This window comes from Dromiciops gliroides, chromosome 1 (genome assembly GCF_019393635.1).
Source record: "Dromiciops gliroides isolate mDroGli1 chromosome 1, mDroGli1.pri, whole genome shotgun sequence".
NCBI classification, from domain to species: domain Eukaryota; kingdom Metazoa; phylum Chordata; class Mammalia; order Microbiotheria; family Microbiotheriidae; genus Dromiciops; species Dromiciops gliroides.
This window is the reverse complement of record NC_057861.1, coordinates 428,675,430-428,699,814: the sequence shown is the minus strand read 5'-3', so window position 1 is coordinate 428,699,814 and position 24,385 is coordinate 428,675,430. Positions and strand designations below refer to the sequence as shown.

The window sequence follows — 24,385 nt, the reverse complement described above, 5'->3', positions numbered from 1 at the left end:
GGGAGGTCCTTCAAAAGCCACTTCAGTAGCATGTGCAATCTCTCAAATGATTAGGAAGAGTTGATCTGGAACCTATTAGGATATGAGCCATGTGGGGGCAAGGACCAAATTATTGCCCTTTTTTGGTAACCCAAGCTCTTAAGGGTGCCTGAAAGCAAGTATTTAAATGTTGATTCACCGATTAATGAATGTATTGGGCCAACTTGATTATTCATTTAAAGTGCCTGTCCAAGATAACTTCCTTATGTACTGACTCTTTGGCCTGTCACCCCCCTGCAAGTTATGAACTAGACAACAGTCATTTTTCATTCACTTAAGTATGATTATAGATCTCATTTAGCAGAGTTTGCAGTGTTCCTAGACTTGATGCAGTCAGTATAGTGCCATCTGTGAGAACATGGCTTTCCCCATTCATTATTGTTCTTCGTTCTTGAAGAGGACCGTGACAGTTGTCATGACTTGCACTGAATTGGATTTAAATGAGGATGGCCTATGCAAAGTCAGTAGCCTCACTTTCTCCTCCAGAGCCATCTGGGTCCAGTGACAAGATTATCAGATTTTTTTTTTTAAGGCAGTTGGGGTTAAGTGACTTGTCCAGGGTCACACAGCTAATAAGTGCCTGAGGTGAGATTTGAACTCAGATCCTCCCAACTTTAGGGCCGGTACTCTAAACACTATACTACCTGGTTGCCTCTTCCCCATTCAAAGTTAGAATGCCATTTACATTTAGGCATTTGTTTGGAATCCTCCCTGACAGTGGCAAATCCTATTTGTCACAGCATACTTGCTGTTCTGTGACTTGGTTTATATCAAGACAAAGATGATATACAAAGTTCTCTCTGAATCTTTCAAGAAAGTTTATGTGAGAGAAATTCTTTGGAGAGAGCCTTTAAGGTGACATTTTGCTTTAGCAAATAAAATGTTATTGTGTGTGTGTGTGTGTGTGTGTGTGTGTGTGTGTGTGTGTGGTTTGGTTTGGTTTGGTTTTGCTTTGTTTTGCAGGGCAGTGAAGGTTAAGTGACTTGCCCAGGGTCACACAACTAGTGTCAAGTGTCTAAGGCCAGATTTGAACTCAGGTCCTCTTGAATCCAGGGCCGGTGCTTTATCCACTGTGCCACCTAGCTGCCCCCTGTTATTTTTAATAGTCAACAAACAATAAGCACATTGGCATTTTATTTTCTGCTGTAGAATATCAGTTACCGTAGCTTGTCTATTCTTTTCTCATAATTTTGATGGCAGGGCGGAATGGGGGAGGGGGAGCTCAGGGAGAGAGAGAGAGAAAGAGAGAGAGAGAGAGAGAGAGAGAGAGAGAGAGAGAGTGAGAGTGGGGGGGGTACAGGAGTAAAGTTTCTGATCTTGATCTTTTTTGGTGAAAATTAATATATATGAAATGTCTTTTTCTACACCCCACCCCCACCCCCGACACCATCATCATGTTGCTTTTAGCACAGATCTCCACTATTTATACTGTGTCTGGATCAACTACTTTTTCTGTCTGTTTTTCCTTAATGTCATTTCTTTTTTCTGAAGTATAGTATATATTAGAGACTATGGTGTTAAAATCTAAACATGGTGTTTGCATTGTCATTAGAGAAAAAAAACTGATAATAGTAGCCTTGACAGATCTTTTACATTTTTCATCTTTGTCCTCCTGGTTTCATCCTTGAATTACTCTGAAGATTATCTAGCTCGATTGACCTTTCTGTAAACGTGTTTTTTGCTGCTTCTTATATGAAGCAATATTGTTGACAGTCTTCTCTCCTTTTCTGCATTAGTTTATATAAATATATTTTATAAGTTTATAACAAATATTACAAATCACTTATAAATCATTAGTGTTCTGGGTAGCCATCTCTCTGATTTGCGAAGGAGATATCAAGTATTTGCTGACTGATGTGGTTTCCTTTTCTTTTCTTGTTGAGGTGACAAATTTATGTTGGCTAAACATACAAAGAAAATAGACTTCTAGGGTCTTATTTTATTCAGGAAGCATGTACAATGGATAGAATACCAGAAGATCAGCATTTGAATTCTTATTTTGAGGCTTATTTGCTATTTGACTGTGGTCAAGTCGCTGAATCTCTCCATGCTTTAGTTTCTATGTATATAAAGTAGAAATATTAATAACTGTGGTCCCTACTTCATAGGGTTGTTTTAAGATCAAATGAGATAATGTATATAAAACACTTTGCAAACCTGAAAACTAGTTAATGTCTTATGCATGTGCCAATTTTCAACCTTAGCTTATTTAAAAGACCAAGTTGGAGGTGTCTTAATTGCATAGCATACCATGTCTAGCACTTCCCAATTCTCTGCTTTTCTTTTCCCTTTAAAGTATGAAGCTGAAAGAAATAAGTAGTGGTTTTTTTTTGGTTTGTTTTTGGTTTTTTAGTGAGGCAATTGGGGTTAAGTGACTTGCCCAGGGTCACACAGCTAGTAAGTGTTGAGTGTCTGAGGCCACATTTGAACTCAGGTACTCCTGACTCCAGGGCCAGTGCTCTATCCACTGCGCCACCTAACTGCCCCATAAGTAGTGTTTTTAATGTAGTCTAAATGCCCTAGATTTGGCGTTTTGAATACTGAGTTTTTCTATGACTAGCCTTCACATCATCCTATAAATCTGATGTGAAAGACCCACCTAGATTGACTTCTCTTGCGTCCATAGCAGATTCTTATGTCAGTTTGATTCTTATCCTTGAGAACCATTCCAGATCCATCCACGCTATTAGTTATTATTGAACAAGTTGAATTTAGCACCTGACTTTGGTGTGGCAGTTAGAGAAACATTAAGCATCTACTTTGTACAAGGGTACTGTTGTACTAAACGAGATGCCTGTCTTCTGTAAGAGAGATTAAAATCTAGAGGAGGGGAATGACAGTTTCAGTAAGTTACTATTTGAAGGATTGGGTGTATCAAGTACACTGAGGAAGAAAAAGAAAGGACACTTTCTAGGAAAGCAAATACTGTAGTTCAGAGGTTTTTCACCTTGTGTCATGGACCCCTTTGGTAGTCTGTGAAGCCTGTAAACCCTTTCTCAGAATAATGCTTTTAAATTATATTAGATTAATTTGAAATTGTATTACGAAGGAAACTAATTATATTTGAAATAAAGTTATTAAAAATTTCATTAAAAGTTCATTGAGGGAGTGGAGCCAAGATGGCAGAGGAAAGACATTAAGTGCACAGAGCTCCTGATACAATTACCCCAAAAACAGCAATAAAAGAGCCCCTGGAGCAGAAAAACCCACAAAAATACAGGCTGATATTATTTCCTAGCCATAGACAGATTAAAGGGGTCGTGCTGGGCTTGTGAGTAAAGTCTAACCCCACGATTGTGCCGACAGAGACACCAGGCACGCCACACCAGAAAAATTTAACCCCCAAGCTTCTGAATCAGCTGCAACACCAGTGTCTTCTGGAACTGAGCTTGCGGGGAACCAGGAAGAAATCCTGAGCTGCAGGAGGCCCAGGTTGGGAAAGGGGCACAGGCTCTTCGAAGCTAAGAAACCATACCACAGAAAGCTTTGCTGGTTAGTTAATTTAGTAAGTTGGCTTGAGGTTATCTTCAGACCAGAGAACAGGCCAGGCGAGATAGAAACATGTCCTCCCTCAAACCAAAACACCTGGGACCCTATGAAGCTGGGGACAGTAGTGTAGCCTAGAAGCAGGCCGCCCCCCCCCCCCAGTGGGGAGTTAAAAGTCAAGTAAAAGATGGCAAGATGAGCAAGCAAAGAAAGTTGAGAATTATAGAAAGTTTCTTCAGCGACAAGGAAGATCAAGGTGCACCCTCAGAAGAGGATAACAACTTCAGGGCCCCTACATCCAAAGCTTCCAAGAAAAATATGAACTGGTCTCAGGCCATGAAAGTTCTCAAAAGGGACTTTGAAGAGAAAGTAGGAGAGATAGAAGGATGATTTAGAGAGAGGGAGGAAAGAATAGAAAGAGAAATGAGAGCGATGCAGGAAAATCATGAGAAAAAAGTCAATAGCTTGAAAGTCAAATGGAAAAAGATAAAGTTGTCTGAAGAAAATAATTGCCTAAGAATTAGGATTGAACAAATGGAAGTTAGTGACCTTTTGAGAAACCAAGACACAGTAAAGAAAATCCAATTGAATGAAAAAATAGAGGGCACTGTGAAATATCTCCTTGGAAAAACAGCTGACCTATAAAATAAATCCAGTAGAGATAATTTGAAAATCATTCGACTACCTGAAAACCAGGACCAAAATAAGAGCCTAGACATCATCTTCTGAGAAATTATAAGGGAAAATTGCCCTGATATTCTAGAAGCAGAAGGTAAAATAGAAATCGAAAGAATCCACTGATCACTTCCAGAAAGAAATCCCAAAAGGAAAACTTCCAGGAATATCATAGCCAAATTCCAGAGCTTCCAGGTCAAGGAGAAAATATTGCAAGCAGCTAAGGACTGGAGGGCATGGAATATGATATTCCGGAGGACAAAGGAACTGGGACTACAGCCAAGAATCACCTACCCAGCAAAAATGTGTATAATCTTTCAGAGGAAAAAATGGGATTTTAGTGAAAAAGATGACTTTCAGGCATTTGTGATGAAAAGACCTGAATTGAATAGAAAATTTCACTTTCAAATACAAAACCCTGGAGAAACTTTAAAAGGTAAATAGGAAAAAGAAATCATGAGGAACATTAAAAGGTTAAACTGTTTACATTCTTATATGAGAAGACAATACTTCCAATTCATAAGAACTTTCTCAGTAAGGAATACACAGAGGACACAGGTCTGAACTGAATATGAAGGGATGATATCTGTAAAGCATTTATTTTTGTTTATCCTTGTTCTTTGTGGGGCAAACAGGTTGGGGTGTCTTATGTCTGGGGCCAGATTTGGGCTCAGGGCCTCCTGGGTCCAGGGCTGGTGCTTTGTCCATTGTGCCACCTCGCTAACCCACGATGACGTCTTTAAAATAGAGTTGAGGGGTAGGAGGAATAGACTGGGGAAAGGGGAAGGGGGGAAGTGGAATGGGGAGAGATAGCTCACATGAAGGAAACCAAAAAAAAGCTTATGATGGGAAGGGGAAGAGGGGGAAGGAATAGGGCAGAGAGTGAACCTTACTATCATCAGAATTGTCTCAAAGAGGGAATAATATACATACTCAAGTGGGTATGGTAATATATTTTTGCCCTGTGGAAAAGTGGGTAGGGAAGGAGATAAAGGTGGGGGTGAAAGAAGAGGGGAAGGAGGGAAGGGAAGTTTGGGGGAGGGAGCCGTAAAAAGCAAAACACTTTCAAGGAAGGTGAAGATGTTCTGCATAACAGCACATGTACGACATATATTGAATTGCTTGATTTCATAGGGAGAGTTGAGGAGGGAGGGAGGAAAAAAATTTTAAGAAAACAGATTTAGTTCAAGGACCTTAACCTCATCAGAGTGGGCTCAAGGAGGGAATACTATATACACCCAATTGGGAGGAGTAATCTATTTAACCCTACAGGAAAGTAGGAGCAGAAAGGCAAATGAAGGGAGGGTAGAGTGGGGGAGGGGGCAGTCAGTAGCAAAACACTTTTGAGGAGGAATAGGGCAAAATAAGATAGAAAATAGAGTAAATATCATTGGCTGGGAATAGGATGGAGGGAAATAGTTATGATGATTGACTACAATGGCAAAACATATGGCACCTACTCTGCTGGGATACTGTGAAGAAAATTCTTTGTCAAGGTTAAGGTACCTTATAAAAATTATGATGAACAGGATGCTATCAGAAAAAAACGTGGAAAGACCCACATGAACTGAGGCAGAGAGAAATGTACTGTATATAAGATAACAGCAGTAGTAGAAGATGATTTGCTGGGAAGCACGTAGTTATTTTCAGCAAGGCAGTGATCCAATATAACTCTGAAGGACTTATGAAAATTGCAATACACCTACAGAGAACGAACTAATGGTATCTGAAAAGATTGAAATTTTTTTTTGACAACTCCTTAATCTGAAGTCTTGTTTTTATCTGTTTTCTCTCACAACCTACCTAATGTAAAGATATTTTCCATGACTACTCATGTATAACTTAAATTGAATTGCTTGAGTTCTTGGGGTGGGGGGCGGGAAGGGAGGGAGGAAGAGAAGTTGGAACACAAAGTTTTAAAAAATTGATGTCAAAATTTTCTTTTACATGTAATTTGGAAAATAAAATTCTAAACATAAAAAAAAAAGTTCATTGATCCTAGCATTAAGAACACTTGGTATAGTTTACCTAGAGTGTAGAATATGTAGCAGTAATATTTCTAGAAATGTCCACATTATAGAGGTCCTTTTTGAAGGTCAGGTTCTAAAGCATTCATTGGTGGCAATGAGGACTTTTGGCAACTTGGGACCCAGATATGTTTATAAGTGAATTCTATGAAGCATTTGTATAACAATTGTCTTGCAGTTTTAATACTAATGCCAAACTCTCAAGGGAATGCTTTACAGAATTCACTGGGGGGGGACAGGGGGGGAAGCGGGGTGGATCTAGATTATCAAGAGATTTTTTAAAAGTCAGGATGAAGGGGAAATTGCATTTCTGTCAAGAAAATTGCAAATACTGATAGAGGATAAAAATCCTTGGGGAGAGAGGAGGGTTGCTCTCTCATCTTTCCCCTGCTCTTCTCACTGGGCCTCTCATCCTGGGATTTTATGCTGGGCTTACACGTGATCAAATTAAGAATAAATGCTTAATGCTTAAAAAAAAGAGAGAACAAGAAAATTACAAATAGGGTCATGAAGAGTGGGGCACAACTGAAACAACAGATCTCAAACTATTATAAGGCAGCAGCCATTAAAACAATTTGGTACTGTTGAAAAAATAGAGAAGTAGATAAATGGAATAGACTAGACAAAAGAGAATCAGAAACAATGTAATTGAATAACCCAGTTCAATAAACCTGAAGATCAAAATTTTTAGAAAAACACCTCCCTATTTTATAAAACTGTTGGGAAACCAAGGAGACAGTTTGGCAGAAGAAATTAAGCTTAAACCAATACTTTCCATAATAAATTCAAAGTGGATATGTTACCTTAATATTAAAGAGCATAGGAGGGGGCAGCTAGGTGGCATGGTGGATAAAGCACTGGCCCCAGATTTAGAGGATCTGAGTTCAAATTTGACCTGAGACATTTGACACCTACTAGCTGTGTGACCATAGGCAAGTCACTTAACCCTCATTGCCCCACAAAAAAAAGACAAAAAAAAAAAAGAATCACAGACTGTTAACAGTCACATGAAAGAATACTCCGTATCACTAATAACAAGAGAAATAAATGAACATCAAAATAATCCTGAGGTTTCACCTCATACCCAGAAAATTGGCAAAGGTGACGAAAGTTAGGAATAATCAAATGTAGAGATTGCAAAGCAGAATGGTTGTCTGATGAGGTTTTGCAAATAACTTGAGGAAAGAAACAAAGTGAAAAGAAAAGTTGTACACAGCTTGAATGCAGAATTCCAGAAAATAGCAAGGAGAAATAAGGTTTTCTTAAATGAGCAGTGTAGAGAAATACAAGAAAACAATAGAATGAGAAAGATGAGATCTCTTCAAGAAAATTAGAAATATGAAGGAAACATTTCGTGGAAAACATCTGTTTATGTCTCAGTCCTGAGGATATAAGAAGAGCATTGCCAAAGAATGTTCAAATTACTGAACCAGTTGCACTCATTTGAAGCAGAGGAACTAGAGGCCAAATTGCCAACATTCTCTGGATTATGGAGAAGGCAAAGGAGTGCCAGAAAAACATCTACTTTTGCTTGGTTGACTATGTTGAAGTCTTGGACAGTGTACATTAGAGCAAAATGTGGCGAGTCCTCAAAGAGATGGGAGGTACCAGATCATCTTGTCTCCTGAGGAACCTATATGTAAGTCAAAAAGCAACAGTTGGAACTGAACATGGAACATCTGATTGGTTTAAGGTTGGAAAAGGAGTATGACATGGCTGTATGTTGTCACGTTATTTAACTTATATGTAGACTACACCATGAGAAATGCCAGGCTGAATGAATCAAAAGGTAGAATTAAGGTTGCTGGGAGAAATACCAACAATCTCAGATGTGCAGACAATAGCACTCTGGCAGAAAGTGAAGAATTAAGAAGCCTCTTGATGAGGGTGTAAGAGGAGAGTGTAGAGCAGAGATGTCATTGCTGCCAAAGGTCCATATAGTCTAAGCTAATTTTTTTTACTTAAATTTTTTAAAAGTGCATGGCTGTGGGGCAGCTAGGTGGTGCAGTGGATAAAACACTGGCCCTGGAGTCAGGAGTACCTGAGTTCAGGTCCGGCCTCAGACACTTAACACTTACTAGCTGTGTGACCTTGGGCAAGTCACTTAACCCCAATTGCCTCACCAAAAAAAAAAAAAGTGCATGGCTGTGAGAGTTGACTATAAGGAAAGCTGAGTGCTGCAGAATCAGTGCTTTCAAGTTGTGTTACTAGGGAAGACTTGAGAGTCCTTTGGATTCTCAAAGGAGAAAGATCAAATCAGTCAATACTTGAAGAAATTCAGACTCTTCATTAGAAAGTCATATACTGGGGCAGCTAGATGGCGCAGTGGATAAAGCACCAGCCCTGGATTCAGGAGGACCTGAGTTCCATTCTGGCCTCAGACACTTGACACTTACTAGCTGTGTGACCCTGGGCAAGTCACTTAACCCCAACTGCCTCACCAAAAAAAGAAAAAAAAGAAAGTCATATACTGAAGCCGAACCTTAAATACTTTGACCACACAATGAGAAGACTGGACTCATTGGAAAAGACCCTGATGTTGGGAAAGATAGAAGGCAGAAGGGGACAGCAGAGGATGAGATGGATAGTGATATGGAAACAATAATGATGAGTGGGGACAGAACTTCAGGAGAAAGAGGATAGAAAGACCTGGCATGCTATGGTCCATGGGGTGACAAAGAGACAACAGGGGGATTGTAGGAAGATAGGTACACCAATGAATTGTTGGTGAATCTGTATGACCATTTTGGAAAGTTAATTGGAGTTATGCAAATAAAGTCACTAAAATATCTGTCCATTGACCCAGAATTCCATTACTAGGCTTGTACTCCAAGCAGGTCACTGATAAAAAGAAAGACCCCCTCACCCCAAAAATATTTATTGTATTACTTTGCATAAAAATTAAGTAGATGCTCACTGATTGGGGAAAGGCTAAACGGATTTTGATACCTGAATGTTATATAAAGAAGCATGGAAAGGCTTAATGAACTGATAAGCAGAGTGAAGTAAACAGATCCAAGAAAACTATGTACGTACACACACACACACACACACACACCCACCCACCATACCACACACACCTGGTGTAAACAGAACTACAAAACCGTCTAGAGCGAAGGTTACGTTACATTAGTATTGATTGATTTCTCTTCCCCCGCCCCCGTTTTTCCTTTTTTCCCCCCTCTCCCTTTTAAAAAACATTCTTTTTAATGGGATTGTGGGAGGGGGAATACAAGAAGAAATTTAGAATATTTTAAAATATATCCTTTTTTAAAAAGATGGGGCCTTCCTATCAGAGTTCATTAAAAACTTTTCAGTTTCTCAAAGGCAGTTCAGCTCATCTTCCTCTTCCTATTTAATTATGGACCTACATCATTGTCATTTTGCAGTGTATATTTAAGAGTTAAATTGATAAACAAGCTCTATGGGATGTCCATTTCAATTGTGTACATCACAATCTAAAAATCAGCCTTTAGTTGATTTTTCTGACATGGGTAGTTAGGCCATATTTCTTAAGTATGAATCTTTGCTGTGTTCATTAATGTGACAATTATTATATCATCTGCAGATAGTTGCATCTGGAAGTCTTCACTGTCAACAGGGAATTTCTCTCACTTATATTGTGCTAGACAGGCTCCATTATAGATAGAAAGATAGAAAATTTACTAAACACTCACTATATGGCAGTGTGCTCTGTGCTGGAGATGCAAATATACAGGTAAAGGAAACAACCCTTGCACTCAGTGAGCTTGCTACTACATTCTAATGGGGGAAGACAGTACATAAAGAGACAAGTGACAGTGGCAGGCACCATTTTCGAGATATCTTGCTTGATGTTAATGTTCATTGAGCTGTTGAACAATTATCTCTTATCTTTCAAGAAATATTTGGGGCAGCTCGGTGGTGCAGTGTATAGATCATTGTCCCTGGAATCCAGGAGGACCTGAGTTCAAATTCGGCTTTAGACACTTATTGGCTGTGTGACCTCAGGCAAGTCACTTAACCCTGATTGCCTTCAAAAAGAAGAAGAAAAAATAATCTTGTGTAATTTTGGCATGTGTGAGAAACCTCTGTCTGATGGAGGAGTCTTTAAGGCATTTTGTTCCACTGAATCAAATGTGTTTGATAGTCAAAATGAACATCACATCTTCTATATCTTTCAGTCAATTGCATGATGGAGATTTAGTCTCCTTTGGAGTTCTACTTTGAGTAACCTCCATGTCCCTATCAGGGATACCCCTGATACTTGAAAAAATGATTCTCATAAAAATTTGATACAGCAGAGAAATTAGGTTTGAGTTAATAATTACAGATCCTTTTTTATTTGCCTTTTGGGGTAATGATAAAAGTCAGAAACTTCTTTTTTTATTCACCAAAAAAAAATTATATATATATATTTTTCCCAATTAAAGTAAAGACCACTTTCAATTAAAAAAATTTTGAGTTCCACATTTTCTCTCTCCCTAAGACAGCAAGCAATTTTATATAGGTTTTACATATATGCAAACATGTATATTTCCATATTAGTCATGTTGTAAAAGAAGAAACAGACCAAAAGAGAAAAAAAAAACATGAAAAAAAAGTGAAAATAGTATGCTCCATACTATTCAGATTCTAGTTCTTTCTTTGGTTGTGGATAGCATTTTTTATCATGGGTCTTTTAGGATTGTTTTATATCATTGTATTGCAGAGAATAACTAAGTCATTCACAGTCATTTATCATACAGTATTATTGTTACTGTGTACAATGTTCTGGTTCTGCTCACTTTACTCTGCATCAGTTCATGTAAGTCTTTCAAGGTTTTTCTGAAATCTTAAATATAAATTTCTTACAGCACAGTAGTATTCCATTACTATCATATACTACAACTTGTTTAACCATTCCCTAATTAATGGGCATCCCCTCAATTTCCAAATTTTTGCCACCACAAAAAGAGCTGCTATAAATATTTTTGTACAAAAAGGTCCTTTTCCCTTTAAATCCAGAGACTTTTTCCCATGCCTTTGGCATCTTTCCTTCCTTTACATGCCTTGAGAACTTGATGCCGTCAAACCAGGTCACATCCAGCTTGGACTTCTATGTATTCTTGTTCAGTTGCTTTTCACATCTTTGCCCTCTCTTTTTCTTTTTCTATATACATATATGGGCCAAAAAAAGAGTCCAGATGTGGTATTTCCACCATCCTTAATGGTGAAAACAGTTTGTTATAAGAATTCCTGCAGTGTTTCCACATTGTTTTGCTATTATCCACTTTCTAGTTATATCTGTAAAACAACTTTGCTTTGTTGGATCTCTTTAAGCTTTCTTTCCTTGTTTCATGAGGTATGCTGCTCATAATCCTTCATTCTCCTTTAAAACCCCAAATTAATCTTCATGCCATGATGAAACATTGACATGGGATTTTCCATGGGAAAGATAGAGGGATAGTGTTAGAGACTGAACCTATGCTTTCACTGATACAGGTGAATATAACCCTAAAAGGAAATTCCCTTTGCCTCAGTGATTGTTTGCTTTATCTCATATCCTCTCCTTGGGGCTAAACTCTTCTTTATAATTTCACAACATTCAGTTCTATTTATAGTGCTTTTTCTTTCCATTTACACTTTTTTAGATACTGTAAATTGTTTTCCTGATTCTGCTTACTTTGCATCAGTTCATGTATTTCTGTACTTCTCTATATTCATTATTTCTTATAGTACAATAATATTTCATTACATTCGTGCACCACAATTTATTTAGCCATTCATGTATGATAGGTATCCACTTTGTTTCCAGTCCTTTGTTGCTGTGAAAAGTCCTGTGAAGACCTTTGGGCCAGGGAACTGTGGGGTGGAGTGACTTTCTTGAGGTCAGTGCCTAGTGTAGAATCTGAGTCAAAAGCTATAATAAAATCTTTTGTAACTTGTGAACCTGGGATGCTGAAGATGGCAAGATGCAGATTGTATTTGTGTGTGTATACACATGAATATGTGTGTTACTTATAATTCTAAGTTTATAATTTAATAATTCAGTGCTAAGATGTTTCAGGATCACAAGAGTTCATCCCAAAATGTACATTTCTTACTGCAGAGACAACCCAAATATTACCAAAAAAATTTTGTACGTTATAGATTTTCTTCCATTGTAAAATTTCTTAATTCAGAATTGGAGCTGGGTTAAGTTAGGCACAAATAGGAAATAATTTAATATTAAACTTATTGACCAGTGCTAAATTTCAGAGGAGAGTTTGGAATTTTTTCATAGTGGATTTTAGTAACAGATTTGGATTTTTAATGTATGTGTGCGCATGTAGGTGTTACTTAAACTACTTTTATAGTCAAATTGTCAAGCCCCAGTTTTTGAAAATGGAAAGAAATTCTAAAGTTAGGGGAAATGAAAAATAATCATTTGGCAGATTGGAAAAAAACATAGTATTGAGGGTTGAGGTAGTCATATTTTAAATAACTAGAGGTTATAAGGACATATGCATGATAATGTATTTCCAGCCATATGAATAAAGACGGGGAGTTATAAGGGCACATAATCTGCTTCAATTAAAGTTAAAATTTTGTCATTCTTGAAGTATCTGCTTTGGTTGGAGAAGTCAAGTCATATTTGACTTACTGAAAGAGGTGAATCTTGAGCTAGGTGCTAATTTCAAAGCCTTCCAAATAAGGGGACAAAAGCAGTGATGGATTCAGCTACATGAACAAATGCAGGAAACATTCCTAATAATAGTGGAGGGGCTTCTTTATGGAATAGTAAGAGATTAAGTTTGATATGGACAAGGAAGACTAAATGCTGTGGCATCATTTATGTTAGTTTGAATTAGAGCTGGCAGTAGGGAGTCCTAAAAATACTTAAATAGAATGGTATCATGGTGGAAATAATTTGAAAACAGATTCTTCTGGTATGACATTATGAAGCATGGACTGTGATAGGGGAAAATTAGAGAAAGAGAGACCAACTTGAAAGCTCTCAATTATATAGGGAACTCTTCCCTATTGCTTTTCATATTATTCATTTATATTTCTTTTCATATATAGCATGTATTCATATGCCATGAAAAGCACATTGCTTTTCATTCTATTAGAATTTCCGACCCTATTTTAAGGAACTTAATTAAAAAAAAACAAAACATTTTAAAGCATATGCAGTCAGCTTCCTTATTATTAATTACCCTCTAAATCTTCCGATTCTCTCTTCAGTTATTAGAAAAACATAAGAACACAGAGAGTATGGTGGAGCTTCTTGACCTGTATCAGATGGAGGATGAAGCATATAGCAGTCTTGCAGAAGCCACAACTGAATTATACCAGTACTTACTACAGCCATTTCGAGATATGCGGGAACTTGCAATGCTAAGAAGACAACAGATAAAGGTACACATTTTTCTGCCTACCAGGATTGTTTGTAGTGTCGTCATATTTTGGTTTGATACTAAGGAAAATACATTGGACAGTCTTGTAGCTTTTCTTCCCGTTCCACTCTCCCATCTGCCTCATCTTGTTTAGTATACTTGGGGTGGGGATTCTGATGTTCTGGAATCCCTTTTACCTAGAGGGTAGGGTCCACAGTTATGAGGATGATTTGGTGAGGTCAGAAAATTTCAACCCCATGGCATTCAATTATCATGCTTAGATAATATGGATCAGATCTATTGAAGTGTAGGTATTAACAATTTACCTATCTTCACCACTCATCACATGGTGTGGATCTAATACATGAATTTCTTTTTTGATTTTTTTTTTTGGAAATACAAATTGACAGTTTACCATAAGAATTTTTAATTGTCTGAATAATGATGGGAAAGGAAACGTGCTAGTTTATCTTTTGATAATGCATAGAAACTTATTAATTAAATAAGAAATGCAAGCTTTTTTTAAAAAATTACATTTGTGATCTTTGAAACTTTTGAGTTGTCAATCACTTTAACCTCTTAAAATTAGCATTTCTTTTGAAATGATATTGTTTAATAGTGGACAGAGTTCTAGACTTGGAGTTATAAAGACCTAGGTTCAAATCTTGATTCTGACCCTAATTGTGATCAAGGGGCAGGTCACAACTACTGTGAGCCACATGCTCCTGGATTGTAAAATGGACATAATACTTGTAGTGTAAGGTAGCAGGGGACAATGGAAAGAGCATTGACTCTAGAATCAGAGGGTCCCAAATCCTGCCTCTGTACTTTGGTCCTAGTCTCTTAACCTCTTTGGGTTTTACTTTGTCTGTAAAATGGAAGGGGGGAGGAGGTAAGTGAGTAGGACTAAAAGGCCGCTAAGGTTCTTTTTAGCTCTAGATCTGTTATGCCATTCTCATCAGTTTTTTGGGAGGCTCAAATGAGATAATATATATGTAAAGTGCTTCATAAATTTTAATGTACTTTATAAATGTCCGTTTTTATATTAAACACCCCCCAAATTTTCTGTAAGCAGACCTTTTTTCTCTATGTGTTTATTTAGATTTAAGCTAAAAGTGAAACCTTTTTTGACTTTGAAAAGCTCATTTTCAGAATTGGAAGAGGACATCAATTAATTTTGAGTCCAGTTGGATGCATTACTCAGTACCAAATCTTTTTAATTGAAGAGTTGGAGCCCCTCCCATATCTTATAGAAAATGTTGCTTTTAAAATAGATATTTGAATAAGAATAATGTAACTTAAATGTATCCTGTTTTAAAAGATACACACACTTGGGGGGTATATCTTAAATGTATTTTTATATATTTATATTCATATATGTATGTGTTTGGGTTCTAAAGAAAATGTTACATAGCCAACTAAATGATCATTGGAGAAGTTTCATTAAAGCTCATTATATACCCCCATTTTTCATGATGTTTACTCTTTGTAGAATGTGTTTTTTGTTAGGGTAGATCTACTAAAGCAATAGAAACCACTTCATCCCATAGACTTTTGCAGTTTGGTTTTTCTGAACACAGACTTGCTGCAATTTTATTTGAATCATATAAAGAATGTTGGTGTTAAGAATATTAGGGCATGTTCCTTTCTGTGTTGATTTATGTTGATACATCTGATATATTATGCTAATTGTCAGTGATGAAAATAATGAACATTTGCAAAATTCCCCTATAACTATTTTGATGCATCATTGAGAAAACCACATTGGTCTAGATATATGGCACATATGTACTCTTCCTCCACCCCTCCCCTTCCTGCCAGAATCCAGCTTTTACAAAACCTTGAGCTATTAGGACTATTATTTTCATTCTTCTTTACGCTATTGAAAATGTATATTCTACAGACTGTTAATGCTAATGAATGTTTGTAAATACATTTTGGAAAGTAATCTGGAAAAATATTTTTTTCCCTCTTACCTGCAATTCCAGGGCAACTTTCTGCTCTGTGCCTCAGAAATAAGCACCCTAGGCAATCTGCTTCATGGGATTCAGATAGTTACTAAATTATACTTGGTTCCCAAAGATTCTGGAAATCATGGTTTAACTTTATTTTTGGCTGGTAGAGTTCTATTTATTTTTATTCTGAACTTAAGCATTTTAAAAAATACCCAAGTATTTCCATCTATACAGATGAACATAAAAAGGGAATCATATATGAAACTATGAGTTGTCAAGTCAACAAGTGCCTTCTATATGCCAGACACTATGTTAAGCACTGGGGATACAAAGAAAAGAAAAAAAATAAGTTTCTGCTCTTCAAGGAGCTCACAGTCTAGGAAAGCAATTACATACAAACAAGATAAATGTGGGACAAATTGGAAATAATATTCAAAGGGAAGATAGTATTATTAAGGTTCACTTGAAAGGCTGCTTTCAAGAGGTGGGATGTTAGCTGAGATATGAAGGAAGCCAGGAGGTAAAGATAAAGAGGGAGAAAGTTCTAGGTATGGGGAAATGAAGCTAGTGAAAATGCTGGGAGTTGGGAGATACTGTTAGCAAGGAGGCTAATGTCATTGGTCGTTCTCTTGACTTAGGCTACCTAGTCAGTAATCATTCTCACTTCTCACTTGAAACCCATAAAACAATTAATTTGGGTTGGGTTGGGGTTTTTTGTTTTGTTTTGTTTTTTGGAGGGGGGCATGTTGAACTAATTAATGTTGAACAGGAGGGTAAGGGACTATGTGTTATTTGACTAAATGGCTTCTTAGAGCCAAGACTAAAAAAAGTGTGTTTGTGTGTGTGTGTGTTTTTAATTTCATCATTTGGAGATGGAGAAGAGAGGAATGTTCCAGGCTTTGGAAACACCTTGATTGGAGACTTAGAAACAATATGTGAGGGGGGCAACTAGGTGGCACAGTAGATAAAGCACCGGCCCTGGATTCAGGAGTGCCTGAGTTCAAATCCAGCCTAGCTGTGTGACCCTAGGCAAGTCACTTAACCCCCATTGCCCCGCAAAAAAACAATAACAAAAAAAGAAACAGTATGTGATATGTACAAGTAATTGTGAGTAGTCCAATAAATTTGGGAGGAACTACATTGCAGAGGACCATGAAAGCCAGGGAAATACTAAGGTGTGATGATTGAATTGAGACTAGGATAGGAGAATAGTAAAGTTAGTCATTAAGAGCCTACTATGTGCCAGACATTTAAGTACTGGGGATACAAAAGGTGGGGGAAGGGAATCAGTCTTCATTGTCAAGGAGTTCACAGTCTAATTGAGGGGGTGAATATGTAAACAGCTCTGTATAAACAATATATACAGGATAAATTGGGAATAATCTCAGGAGGTAACTAAGAGGACTGGAAAAGGTTTCTTGCAGAAGTTGGAACTTTAGCTAAGACTTGAAAGCCTAGGAAGCTAGAAGGGGAGATGAAAAGGGAGAGAATTTGAAGTGTGGGGCACACACAGCCAGTGATGAAAATGCTTAGAGTCAAGAAAATGGAGTGTTGTATTGGAGGAGCAAGAAGGCTGGTATTGGGGGCAGCTAGGTGGCACAGTGGATAAAGCACCGGCCCTGGAGTCAGGAGGACCTGAGTTCAAATGTGGCCTCAGACACTTAACACTTACTAGCTGTGTGACCCTGGGCAAGTCACTTAACCCCATTGCCTCACTTAAAAAAAGAAAAAGGCTAGTATTACTGGTTACAGAGTGTGGAGGGGGAAAGGTAAGGTAAGAAGGCTGGAAAGGTAAGAAGGGCTGGGTTATAAAGGCCTTTAAAAGTCAAATAGAAGATTTTTTGTTTGATCCTGGAGTTTATTGAATAGGGGGATTATATGGTCAGACCTGTGTTTTTTGGGAGACCAATTTTACAGTAGAGTAGAAGATGGATTGGAGTTGGAAGAATGTTTAAATAGGGAGACCAAGCAGCAAACTATTTTTTAATTATCTTTTTTTATTATGTCAACACATTAAAAATCAGATAGGAACTACTTTTTTTTTTTGTTTTGTTTTTTTGGTGAGGTAGTTGGGGTTAAGTGACTTGCCCAGGGTCACACAGCTAGTAAGTGTTAAGTGTCTGAGGCCGGATTTGTACTCAGGTTCTCCTGACTCCAGGGCCAGTGCTCTATCCATTGTGCCACCTAGCTGCCACCTAGCTGCCCCTAGGAACTACATTTTAATCTGGCTTCACCGCACTTGGGAATATTGTTGTTTGTATGCTGCCTTTGGGTAACATATGACACCATTGATAAGCCATCTTTTTGTCTATAAACAAAACTACACTCAGATCTTCCCCCCAAAGATATATGTCTACCCTTTTCTTTCTTTTTTTATAAAATAATAAATATTCTCTCCCTCTCCTGCCCCTCCCTGAGGCAGGAAGCAATCATATACAGGTTATACATGTGCAATTATGTAAAACATTACCATATTAGTCATTTTGTATAAGAAAACTTGAATAAAAGAAAAAAAATGAAAGTGAAAAATAGCATGCCTTCAGTCTATATTCAGTCAATACCAGTTCTTTGGGGTTGTCCTGGATCATTGTATTACTGAGAATAGTTAAGTCATTCACAGTTCATCAAACAGCATTGCTGTCTCTGTGTACAATGTTCTCTTGGTTCTGCTCACTTCACTATATATCAGTTCATACAAGTCTTTCTGAAATCATCCTGCTTGTCATTTCTTATAGCACAAATATTCCATTACAATTATATACCACAGCTTGTTTAGCCATTCCCTAATTGATGGACATTCCTTTGATTTCCATTTCTTAGCCAACATCAAAAGAACTGCTATAAATATTTTTGTACAAATAGGTCTTTTTCTATTTTGGGGGGATATCTTTGGTATGTAAACCTAGTAGATGTATTGCTAGATCAAAGGGTATGCCTTTGGGCATAGTTCCAAATTGTTCTCCAAAATGGTTGGGTCTTTTCACAACTCCACCAACAATGTATTAGCATCTGGCTTTCCCACATCCCCTCTAACATCCAACATTTTCCTTTTGTTATATTTGCCACTCAAGAAGCAAACTATTGCTGTAGTCCACATGTGCCAGAGTGGTAGCAGTGTCAGAGGACAAAGGTGTTATGAGAGTATTAACTAGATTTAACTATTTATTACATATGAGGAGTAAAGGGTGACATCTAGGTAACTAGCTTGGGTAACTGGTAGGTTGGCGGTACCCAATAGTATGAAAGTTCAGAGGAGGAGTTGGTAAAGAGAGAAGATGAGTTAATTTTTGTGACTTCACTTTTTGTGAATGCTAGGTTTAAAATATCAATGGGACATCCAGTTCATCATGTCTAAAAGGCATTTGAATACTATTTAATAGTTCTGGGCTGATAATAACAATGGGAATATAGAAGAGGGTTTATAAAATATTTTGAGTGATATTAGAATTAGAATCAATAAGACTTGACAACTTATCAGATATGGGGAATGAGAATGGCCATTCTGGAGATGGGAGTCTCAAGTTTGGTAGAAAGGCAAAGCTAGAGTTATGGATTTAAAAGTCATCTGTGTGGAGATGATAGTTGAAATCATGAAGGGAAAAAAAATGAAATTGCTAAGGGGCAGTTGGAGGATTAAAGCTTCCAAGACAAAACCCGAGAGAACATAATAAACTTCAAGGAGTCTGGAAAAGGGGAGACAATGAAGAATTCACAAAAGGAGTAGTAAGTCTATGTAGAAGCAGAAGTTACCTAGAAGACAGAAGAGTAGCAAACAGTCAGTGTCAGTTGTTTGTCCTTCATTGGGGGGGGGGGGCAATGAGGATAAGTGCCTTGGCCAGGGTCACACAGCTAGTAAGTGTTAAGTGTTTGAGGGCAGATTTGAACTCAGGTCTTCCTTCGGAATCCAGGGCTCCTTGCTTTATCCACTGCACCACCTAGCTGCCCCAAGCAGTGTCAGGAGCTGGAGAAGAAAGGTCAAAAAGTTGAGAGAACTGAGGCTTTTGATTCTGAAAAGGCTTCAATAGACTGATGGGAATGGAGAGACAGGTTGTAAAAGGGAAAGTGAAGAAGACATTGTCAATTAGTTTGGTGGTTTTTAAAAACAAAATAAAACAAAAAACTAGACAGAAGGGAGATGGGGTGGAAAGGTTTAGCCGAGGCCTTTTGTAGTATTGGAGAGACTTGACATATTTTCAAGTAGTTGAGAAATAGACTGTGGGAAGGGAAAGTCCTGAATATGCATATGCATGAGGAAAAGGAGGTGATTGTTGGACTAAAGGCCTAAGAATAGCTCACACCTAGGACACAAGTAATAGAACTTGGGAAGGAAAAAAGAAAGGGCAATTTTATTGAGAATCACAAATCTCAGAAGGGACTTCTGTGAGGGATCTTAGAGGCCATCTAAGATAAGAATCGCTTGTAACTTAGCTTATAAATAAGCATCTAGGGGCAGCTAGATGGCACAGTAGATAGAGCACCCGCCCTGGAGTCAGGAGTACCTGAGTTCAAATCCGGCCTCAGACACTTAACACTTACTAGCTGTGTGACCCTGGGCAAGTCACTTAACCCCAATTGCCTCACTAAAAATAAATGAATGGAGTACCTGGGTTCAAATCCGGCCTCAGACATTTCACACTTACTAGCTGTGTGACCCTAGGCAAGTCACTTAACCCCCATTGCCCCGGGGGGAAAAAAAGGAATGAATAAATAAATAAATAAATGCACATCTAGCCTCTGCTTAAAAACCTACAGCGAGGGGAACCATGCCATCTCTTTTTTTTTTTTTTTTTAAGTGAGGCAGTTGGGGTTAAGTGACTTGCCCAGGGTCACCCAGCTAGTAAGTGTTAAGTGTCTGAGGCCAAATTTGAACTCAGGTACTCCTGACTCCATGGCCGGTGCTTTATCCACTGCGCCACCTAGCTGCCCCTGCCATCTCTTAAAGTTAAAAAAAGAGAGAGAATGTAACTAATCTGGCATGATTTCTTCTTTGCAGTCATTGCTTCCTTTTTTTCATGTTTACCAACAATCTCTTCAATAGATCTTGTTGTCCAGGTAAAAACTTTGTTTTAGTGGCCTAGTTTTTCTCCAGCAAGCTACTAGATCCTATCCATACCTGATCCTTCGACTGCTTGCTGGACCATCCCATTCCTAGAAGTCTTAGCACCAAAAGCTTCTGATTTCTGATTGATAGATGGCCAAATGCCTGTAATTTCAGAGGGAGGAAATAAATTAGACCTACCCAGCATGTATGTATCCTTTCCTAGTATCACTTTGAAGCTCTCCTGCCTAAGTGTAGGAGATCAGATGGTACCCTTCTTTGAAAGTACCAAACCCCAGCGTGGAGTGTTAGTGGGCTACCTTATTATTCTTGCCCTGCCTTTCCCCTCTGTGCTTCCTCACATCTTGTCATTTCAGCCCCTGGTTCTAATAAACTGACTTAATACTTTTCAGTATTGACTGGTTCATCTCATTCTTCTACAAAGCCCTGTTAATACTCTTAACAAACCTAACAAATTTGTACTTGAATTTTGCCAGAAGTTGTGGTCTGGCCTATAGTTTATAGACTTCTCTATTCCCTTTTTGAAAAAGTATAACAAAAAAAAGCATAACAAATAACATTTTCAATTTTTCAGTCTGAGATCTCTCACATTCTTCATAGTTGTTCAGATCATTGCTGGTAACTTAACAATCACATCTGCCAGTTTTTGTTTTGTTCTAGTTTCGATGCTCCTGGGAATCTAGTTCAGCAAGGCATAGTAACTTGAAATTATCAGGGGCAGCAAGGTACTCCATTTCTTTCTTTCTTAGCTGGAATTTCCACTCCAAGTTAATTGTCCTCTATCCTTTCTAATGCAGTGATTGAAGATGTTGACAGAGAAATCGGAAGTAAAATGTCTACAAGCTCCTTTTTGGGGGGAGTATTATCTGTTATTGTCCTATCCACCCTATAGTTGATCCTTTCTCCACATGTAAATTGGGTTTTTTAAAATTCCTTTTGTTTTTAGCTTTTCCTCCCAGTTTTATCTCATTCTACAGTTTAACTCTTCTGATGCTATTCTTACTGGAATATACCTTGTTTTTGTATTCTCCTATTACTTTCCCTTGATTTTTTACAGTGTCTTTAAAAATCCAAGTTAGTTGTTAAGTTCTCCGTGCATTTCCACATTGATCTTTTCAAACAGTTCCCGTTTTTCTTCCTTACCAGAATTTTGTGCCTTCAGAATTTCATTCTTTAAAATTTCCTATCACTGCTGACTATTGAATTTTATTCTATGGGATTCTACTTAATCCTTTTTATTGTGAACTCTTTGAAATCTACTCTCCTAAAATTGAAAGTCATCATGAGTCCTTTGGAATTGTCTGGATTAGTCTTTCATGGTTAATCACTGTTAAAATGTTGTGGTTCTGCTCACTTTACTCTGAAAGAGGACCATGACATCAGGAGCCATCTGGGTCCAGTGGCCAGTTCTAGATCAGGACAACTGGAGATGGCCCTGTGTGTTTAAGGCAATTGGGGTTAAGTGACTAGCCCAGGGTCACACAGCTAGTAAGTGTCTGAGGTGAGATTTGAAATCAGATTCTCCCAACTGCTGAGCCAGTGTTCTTTCCACTGTTCCACCTAGCTCAAAATAATCAGGAATGTATCATATACCATCACAGTCAGATACCACAGCTTGTTCAGCCATTCCCCGATTGATGAGCATCCCCTCCCCTCAATTTTCAATTCCTTGTCACCACAAAAGAGCTGCCATTAATATTTTTGTACAGATAGATCCTTTTACCTTTTCTTTGATCTCTTTGGGATACAGACATAGTAATGGTATTGCTAAGTCAAAGGGTTTTCACAGTTTTATAGCCTACTTCCCCTCTAGCATTTATTTTCCTTTTATATCATGCTAGCCAATCTGTTAGGCATGAGGTTGGTACCTCAGAGTGGTTTTAATTTTCATTTCTGTCTTTTCCTGCTGGGCCAGTAGACATCTTAATCTCAATTTATTCAAAACCAAACTCAGTGTCTTTTCCCCTAAACCTTCTCCCTCCCCTCCCCTTCTCTTCCTTGTTACTGTAGTGGGCAATACCTCAGCTTCACAACCTAGATGTTATCCAGGACTATTCACTTTGTCTCATACCTGCCTCTTCCCAATATCCAATCTCTGGCTAAAATCTATAGATTCCACCTTTGTAATATATCTCAACTATACCCCTTTCTTCTCTAACACTGCCACCACCCTGGTACAGGCCCTTATCATCTCATACCTGGAAGCTATTGCAGTAATCTGCCTGTCTCAAGTCTTTTTCCATTCTACTCTATCCTCCATTCATTCACCAAAGTTTTCAGAAGCACATGTCTGACCATGTGAGGCTTTTATGTTCATATTCCTTGTTACCTATATTTTGGCCATTTTGATATATTTTATGGTAGCTATCCATTTACTAAGAGGCAAATTTCAGTCTGTAAGTCAACAAATATTCAGTGTGTACAGTATGCCCAAGCACTTGCTAAACTTGGGGATACAAAAAGACTGTGTGTGTGTGTGTGTGTGTGTGTGTGTGTGTGTGTGTGTGTGTGTATGAATATGTATTTGTGACTACTTTGTTAATTATACTTCTGCACTGTGAGATTTGAGGTGAGGAGGAAAGCAAGGATGAGATTCAGTTCAGTTAAGTTACTCATGTGCTTGCTGTAGTGGAAATAAAGACAGATCTTTTCCCTAAAGAGCTTACATTGGGGAGAGGAGGAGTTTGGGAGGGAATATAATACCCAAACTCATAAATAAATGCAAATTATATCGAAAGTAATACAACATGATTTCAGGGCAGCTAGGTGGCGCAGTGGATAAAGCACCAGCCCTGGATTCAGGAGAACCTGAGTTCAAATCCAGCCTCAGACACTTGCCACTTACTAGCTGTGTGACCCTGGGCAAGTCACTTAACCCCAATTGCCTCACCCCCACCCCCACCCCCACCCCAAAAAACGAAAGAAAGTAATGCAACATGATTTCAAAAGGGAAGCATATTAATGAATGGTGGACAAATGAAGGGGGTGGAGCCTTGTGTAGAGAGAGGTCAATCAGTCAGCAAGCATTTATTAAACACTTCCAATGTGCGGGGAATTCTGTTACAAAGGCAAAAATAATCTCAGCTTTCAAGGAGTTTTCATTCAGATCAAGGACATTGATAAGCCAGACAGTATATCCAGAGGAACTCCGTAAGTCAAAATGTGGGACGCAAAGACTATTGGAATTCTACTACTACAACTATAAAGTGTCTGGTGTGTGAGAGAAAGTGTTGCCAGTAAGGGAAAGGGTGGCAAGGGAAGCATCATCCTGTCATCAGGAGTGAGCCAGGTTTCATTGATTGCCGTGTGATAGAAGGGGTGAGGAAGGAAGAGATTTAAGATTAAAATAAATTTGCTAGGGGCAGCTAGGTGGTGCAGTGGGTAAAAGCACTGGCCCTGGATTCAGGAGGACCTGAGTTCAAATCTGGCCTCAGACATTTAACACTTACTAGCTGTGTGACCCTGGGCAAGTCACTTAACTGTCATTGCCTCACCAAAGAAAAGAAAAGAAATTTGCTAGAGACCAGGGCATTATGGAATAGGTGGACAAATCTTGAGACTTGAGGGAAATGAGTATAAGGAAGCAGGCAGTTAGGGGTAAAGAATGGAATTCAGAGTCACTGGGATGGAGAGAGTACAAGAAAAGGGAGTTAGTCTAACCATTATGGAATAAGTCCAGGCAAAGTATTGGTGGTTGGAAAGAAAGATCTGTTCAGGGAAGTAAGTGATTAGGAATTTCAGGGTTCTCCTTTATGGAAGTTGGTCCTGTGGCTTGTGAGGTCCCTGGAGCCTTGACTCATAGCA

The 24,385-nt window shown here is 38.2% G+C and overlaps 1 protein-coding gene across 4 annotated transcripts in view; it reads left to right on the top strand.

Annotated features, from left to right (window-relative positions):
- Positions 1-24,385, top strand: part of JMY (junction mediating and regulatory protein, p53 cofactor) — an 85,740-nt gene that overhangs the window by 21,944 nt on the left and 39,411 nt on the right. For all 4 annotated transcript variants that reach the window (XR_006353275.1, XM_043966983.1, XM_043966960.1 and 1 more), the window contains exon 2: positions 13,416-13,589. Coding sequence is in view for 3 of the 4 variants with exons in the window: in XM_043966983.1 (XP_043822918.1) it covers positions 13,416-13,589 (174 nt within the window). In the remaining variant the exon portion in view is untranslated. The remainder of the gene's footprint in view (positions 1-13,415; positions 13,590-24,385) is intronic.